Source organism: Glycine max, chromosome 15, assembly GCF_000004515.6.
Source record: "Glycine max cultivar Williams 82 chromosome 15, Glycine_max_v4.0, whole genome shotgun sequence".
Classification (NCBI taxonomy): domain Eukaryota; kingdom Viridiplantae; phylum Streptophyta; class Magnoliopsida; order Fabales; family Fabaceae; genus Glycine; species Glycine max.
Window position 1 is genome coordinate 25,520,671 of NC_038251.2, and position 6,612 is coordinate 25,527,282.

The 6,612-nt window shown below is 32.7% G+C and overlaps 1 protein-coding gene across 1 annotated transcript; it reads right to left on the bottom strand.

Annotated features, from left to right (window-relative positions):
• Positions 1 to 1,417: 1,417 nt before the first annotated feature.
• On the bottom strand, positions 1,418 to 4,658 carry LOC100814752 (uncharacterized). Its single transcript, XM_003546552.5, has 5 exons — positions 4,049 to 4,658; positions 2,532 to 3,284; positions 2,378 to 2,436; positions 2,205 to 2,279; positions 1,418 to 1,951 (listed from the first exon to the last, which is right to left on the bottom strand). The coding sequence occupies exons 1-5, from the start codon at positions 4,379 to 4,381 to the stop codon at positions 1,789 to 1,791; spliced, it is 1,383 nt and encodes a 460-aa protein (XP_003546600.2). The 5' UTR covers positions 4,382 to 4,658; the 3' UTR covers positions 1,418 to 1,788.
• Between the last annotated feature and the right edge of the window lie 1,954 nt (positions 4,659 to 6,612).

The window sequence follows — 6,612 nt, forward strand, 5'->3', positions numbered from 1 at the left end:
GGCAACAAACCTTTGTATCATAAGAGTTAAGTGTTGACCAGAGATATTTGGGTGACATGTGAGAGTAGTCTCTGTATGTGTAGCTCTGTATGATTGTTTGGACCTTTAGGTCACATGTTTGTTGGTATATGTAGAGGATGAAGACTCACCCATACGACCAACATTTTTCAAATGGAATCATTGATGTTTTGTAGTCGTTGGGGATGGAATGAGTTCGCTACAACAAGCAATAATAAGGTGGATGGACTTGTTCAAGGAAATGAGGATCTTCCAAGGATACATCATGAGTTCAAAAGGGTATATGATGAATTTTAGTTTATGGATTCATTGCTCTCGGTCTTACTCATTTCTTGTATATTAGAGAGGGTAGACTAGACTTTCGTTCATGATGTATTAAACTTTTGGATCTGACTTAGATGTTATATGTATTTAATTTCACAAATGTGAACATGTGTTTATAGTCATGATGCAGAAAAATGTACTTATATTTGTTGAATATCATTGATTAACGAAGGATTTTGGAAAATGTATATCTAAAGTTTTATTAAGTGCTAATGTTTTCTTGAGAACTAAGAGTTTTGATAAAGCAAATGGTTTCATTGAAAGTGATGTTTTGTTTATGGATTTTTTTTTCTTAAAAAGGAATCGTAGGAACTAATAATAACTCTTTTAGTAAGTTTTATGCAACATGATTTTATGTGAAAGTTTTATGCAATATGATTTTCTGTGAAAGTTTTAAAAAGTGAAGTGAATTCTCATGTGCTTTGAAGGATATTTTTAAAATAGTAAAGTTTTAAATTACTCCAAAAAATTCAAATAAGTAAGAAAGTCCTTTATAGAAATTGCGGTGTTATAGAGAACATACCAAAGAGTGGAAGATAATTGTGACGAGCATCCAGAAATTAGGGGTAACATGAAACTTGAAAATTTTAATTGAGGGAGAGATTGCTGAAAATAATTTAAATTTGTAATTTTAAAACTTTAGGATATTTTTTAAATTTAAAAAGAATATATCATCTTATTTATAGATGTTATTTTAATTGAGGGAGAGATTGCTGAAAATAATTTAAATTTGTAATTTTAAAACTTTAGGATATTTTTTAAATTTAAAAAGAATATATCATCTTATTTATAGATGTTATTTTTAGAATTAAAGATATTATCATCGATCGGGGTGGTTTCTCGCTTTTACGTTTTAGTTCTAAATATTGAAATTTCCCATTGTTAGTACTCAAATCATATTGCTTAAAAAAGCATGTTCCCATTAGTCCTCAACTGCATATTCAGTAACTCAACTTGGTAAAAATGTTTGTTATAAACCAAAGCACACTCCGTGCAGGGGGATTACTGGAGTACTGGTTATGAGAATAAAGACTAAATACCATTGCAAATAAATATCAGCAAGCGAACATGAAGGGGAAGATGCAAACGAACAAGATGATTATTAACTCTGAACATGGATATGGTGGTTTGGGTTTGCTGATAAAATTTTCAACATCGAATTAAGTGACTGCTTTTCTATTAAAATATTAAATGAACTGATTTTTGCCGACATAAATATAAATATTGTTTAGATAATTCAAACATTATTTAGAAATTACAAGTATTTAAACAATATATATTTGCTATACTCTTCTTAGGAGACCACATTATGATATAAATACATACATTGCATAAATAACTCAAAATAGTAACCACCAGTACTTTTAAGAACAGGCAAGGAGGATTCCTTTTCTTTGAACTCCTCCACTCCCTAGAGGAGCTCATCCTTACTCTATGAGCTCATCCTTACTGCTTGCGCAATGATTTTTCTTGATGAACAAAAAGATTTGGGTGAAGGTTTTCCTCGTCTTCAAATGTTGTCCACCCCATTGAGTTTTCTGCATCATTGTGCATATTTTCAAATTCTCCAACACTGTCTTTAAATTGTTTCTTCACCACATCCAATGGCCTTCAATACATAGACAAAATAAGAAAGGACCCTATTAGTTAAACTTACAACTTTTGGAACAGATAAGAATAGATTCTAGTGCTAAGTTATCCAACGTTATAAAGTATGTCAGTATGTTTATGAATAATGAAAAATAAAATAAAATTCAGCTGCAGCCACATTAATCATTCTAATTTCCAAACAGCTTAAGCACGTCATATCATAGGGGGGTCAACAACAAGATACAAATATAAGATCTTTTATGTGGACTCACTTGGGAAAGTCACTTTCTAACTCGGCCTTGTAGTAATCTGGAAGTTTGGTAGAATTTGCTTGCTTCTGATCCCTCCTGTTATATACAATAAATAGTAAGCAATAATGACATTTCTAAGTAACAGAGTTAACAATAATTATGCAGAAGTATATCAAACATGGAAAATGACATACGAGAAGTTGAGATTTGTGTTTGTGCTCCTCATTTCTGTAGGGGTTCTAGACAGCTCCTTCTTTATTCATAAACAAAATTGGCTCAATGTTCAAAATTAGCACTTCCAAAAGAAAATGTAATTTGCAGTTTAAAAACAAAGGAAGTATCTCAAACCTTATCATCCATGGAAAAATCAGATGGTGATAGACCAGAGTGCAACTTGTTCTTCATTGAAAGCTCACCATATGGAATTGTTGAAGAAAGCTGATAGGAAGGCAAGTATGCCACACTATCAGACCTCTCATTTAGAGACAAAGGAACTGTGTCATCATCTGTGTCACTTTTCTTCCATTTCCTCAACCCATCAAACCCCCATTGTTTATTAGCTGATTTCTCTGCTGCTTCAAGACCGTCTCCACCACCATTCCCCTCTTTCTTATTCTTATCCCTATGAAATAGAGCTCTAAATGGTTTCCTCTTCATCTTCTCCGGCCCATCCCAGAAGGGGTTGTTTTCCTTAGAATGCCTCAATTCACTTTGTGCATAGATAGATGGAGAAGACATTTTTGATTGTGCTGAGTGCTTGTGTAAAGAGGGTGAATTGAATATGCTCCTCTCCGTCGAGTTTTTGCTAGGCTTGTAAGAAGAGCCAAAGCCGAAAACCGAGGTTGCTCCTTTAACAACCTGCTTCCTTGCCTGTTTTGATGTCTTCTTGGAATTTGAGTTCTCTTTGTTCACCAAGCACTGCTCATCCTTCAAGTCTATCTCTGACCATTCTTCCTCCGAATCTTGCTTGGTGTCTTTTGACCCTGCAATGATCACATCCCTGCCTTCAATCTCACCTCCTTGAACTGCAAGTCTCACAAGCAAAGGCCTTCTTGAAGAGTGGTACTCCCCTTCCGAAATGCACTTTGCATTAAGAAGTTCCTGGCACCAACATACCAACAAGGGAAATTCATCTTAGGAAAATAATAACTTGTGTCAATAATTAAGCAATCATGTCACGTTTCAATTCCAACTAAGCAATTCAAAAATGGAACTTATTATTAATAATCTATCCAAATTTTTTTAAAAATGTTCTATAACTGTGATCTTAGTAGCAAATTCAAGGTAGAGCCTATGCTACAATTGGGCTAATCAGAAACATTTGTTTGTAATTTTTCACAACATCAAATATTGCAACGAAAAGGCAGATACAATTGAGATCGGGGCCATCAACTCATCTATTTACAATTATTTGCAAACACTAAGGATTACAATAAAACCACAATCGAAACCATGATCACAATTGACAACCTTAATTCTATCCTATTATGTTCAATATAGCCTTTTTCTGTCAATCAAAATAAAGCGTTAGGACATCTGCTAGATATATAAAAATTAAATGTATATGTAAAACAAAAAAGTATTCATTATACCAAAAATATTTATTTTAAGTAATTGAAAATATTTAACAACATTCATTAATAGGATCCTTCATTTTTAATCCCTAACAATCCAACTCATTTACCAAAAAGTTTATAATAAGTCACGGATATTACTCAACTAACTCAACTAGAATCCTTGGTGCCAGGATCCTTCATTTTACTAAAGAAATATAATCACTCTAGTCTCTAGGCAACAGAATCTCGAAGGCTTGAGCCAAAGCCAATTGAACTAGAATGTTGGCAAAATTAGCAGTAACTACTAACCTGCAGAAACATAAGCTTATCTTTGATGATGAGGGCATGATCCTGGTGCGGAGGGGGAGAAGCAAGAAGGGTTTCGAGCAAATGGGTCCTGAAAGCCGAAACCTCAGCTTCAGAAAGAATGTCATCTCTGTGAAGAGCCACCAAATTCAGCATCTGATAGAGAGAATCTCGCTGCCATTTGAGGTTGTCGGATTGAAGCTGCCACAGCTTCTGCTCTGCGGAAACGAGACACCGATGTTTCTTGAGGCCGAAGGGTAAAATGGTCTTGCACAGAGAAGATATTGAGTCGTGCAGGGTCGAGTAGTACGCTGTGGGTGCCTTCGAATACACCATTTTCCTAACAAGGAACTCAAATTTTGCCTACAAATATATATATAAATGGTGTTTTTGTGAAGATTCTGGATGAAACAAATCACAAGGGAGCAATGATTTGTTTTTAATATTGGGACCAACAAAACGAGATGCTCAAAGCAATGCCTGCAAGCTCCAAATTTGGAACGAAGAAAGTGGATTTTGCGGAACAATAATAATGGAAGTGGTGTTTGTTAAATCTTGTAATGATGTGTTTTGAATGTTGGGTGTTGTGCTGAACGGTAACATGATGATGCGGGAACTAGCCGTTGGGGGCGTCGCGTGTTGGGTTGGCGAATGCAAAATGTCCCACGGAAACTAAACGGCGTCGTTTCTAGTGGCTCCCCTGCACTCCGACTAAATTCTTAGAAGAGATTTTTATTTCTTTTTCTTTTAAAGTTTCTAATCCATCTGTTTTTTAATCCCCATAAACCTTTTTTTACCATTTCTAGTCCCTTGCTTATTTTATTCATCAATATAAAAATAGACAAAATTAGTTTTTCTGAGAGATTAATGTTGACGAATTAAAATAAATAAAAGATTAAAAATGATCATCGTTAAGCCATGTTTTTCAGAGAGATTAATGTTGAGCCAACAATCTTTCTTCAAGTGCCCTTTCATCTCATGCCACAATTGCAGTAATCGAGATTTTTCCTTCACATCTAGAACCATGTTTTGTTGATTTGCCTATTGTCATCGTTAAGGCCTCTAATTGCTTTGAATTTTCCAATCTCTCTTCCATATTCTTTCACTTAATTTCTTCTTCAAGAATAGGCACAGCAACATCATCAAAGGATAAACAGTTGACGATACTATTATTTGATATGTTGATGGTGAGTTGATCATACGAATCTGATAAGCTCTATATAGCAGCTTCACATGTTAATTTTCTACTATGTTAAATTCAGATGATGTAAGCTAAGCAAATAAAGTTTTCATATTATTGATGAGATTCACCATAGATGTGGACTCACTCATTCAAAGTGTAAAGTTTTCTCTTTAAGAATATTCTGGTGTAAAGTGACTTAACCTTATACAATTCGATGAGCATCTCAAATCTCCTTTGCAGACTTCTTTTTCGCAATACTAGACAAAATTGAACTTTCAATTGCTAGGTGATAATTGGTAAACAACATTGTCATCCATCTTTGTCCCTTTTCATCAGTGGTAGTATTTGTGGGTCTGCCTTCAATCGCATCTAGATAGTTGTCTCTCAAGTTTCCTTATCTTCAATTTCCATATGCAGAAATGACTCCTTTTGAACTTTTCAAACTCAAATTTTGAAACCATGGTTTTGCACCAAATAATTTTACATCTAAACTGACCTACACAATTTCAACCATGAATAGTAACGGATATTATAAAAATGTTTGGTAAAACTAGCTTATAAGCTAGCAGAATCTTATAACGTAGTCAAAAGCTGAAAATTTATAAGCTAGCCAAAAGCTAAAAACTTATAAGCTAGCTGAATAAATTAAAAGTGTTAGTAAGATTATCTGATTAGTTGGTAAATGTAAAATGACAAAAAATGATCAGATATAATTAATTACTTGATTAAAAAAGGTTAAAAAAATCTCAAGTAAATTAACAAGGAGAAAAGTTTTGGTAAGCCTATTAAAGAAGCTTATGAATTATGTTGACTAGCTTATAAGCTTTTTTTTATTAAAATAAGCTTGTTTTGTACGCAAGCTTATTTTGATAAACTATTTAAAGTAGCTTATGAAAAATAAATTAAATTAGCTTAAGTTATTATCTTTTTTTTTACTTCTCAATTTTATCTTTATTATTTTATTTAAAATTTTGTTTTATCCTTTTATTCAATTTAAAAATCCTCGTTTGTTCGTTGTCTAACAAAAATCTTGTATCTAATTTTGAGTTCTTACACACACATGACTCACATGATAGTCAACTCATCAATTGTCACCATTACATTATTTCTTAAGGTTGAAATTTCTTTGAATCATATCAACTTTATAATTGTTTGTTGAATTATTTAAATAATTTAAGATGATAAATTTAATCTTACCATTTTTTTATAATACAAAATTTTAAAAAAATTATTATCTTACTTTTTAGATGATAAGTTATTACAAACAAATTCAAATATTAAAAATATTAAATATGTTTTTTTTATGTCATTTGACATTTATTAGTTAACTAATGAGCTAGTCTTACCAAACACTTTAATTAAATCAACTAGCTTATAATAGCTT

What these genes read in the sequence shown, in the direction of transcription:
- LOC100814752 (XM_003546552.5), bottom strand. Translation starts at nt 4,381, where the DNA reads ATGGTGTATTCGAAGGCACCCACAGCGTACTACTCGACCCTGCACGAC. An exon ending in AACACAAATCTCAACTTCTC is followed by an intron (nt 2,280 to 2,377) that starts GTATGTCATTTT and finishes TGTATATAACAG; the next exon opens with GAGGGATCAGAAGCAAGCAA. An exon ending in TTAGAAAGTGACTTTCCCAA is followed by an intron (nt 1,952 to 2,204) that starts GTGAGTCCACAT and finishes TATGTATTGAAG; the next exon opens with GCCATTGGATGTGGTGAAGA.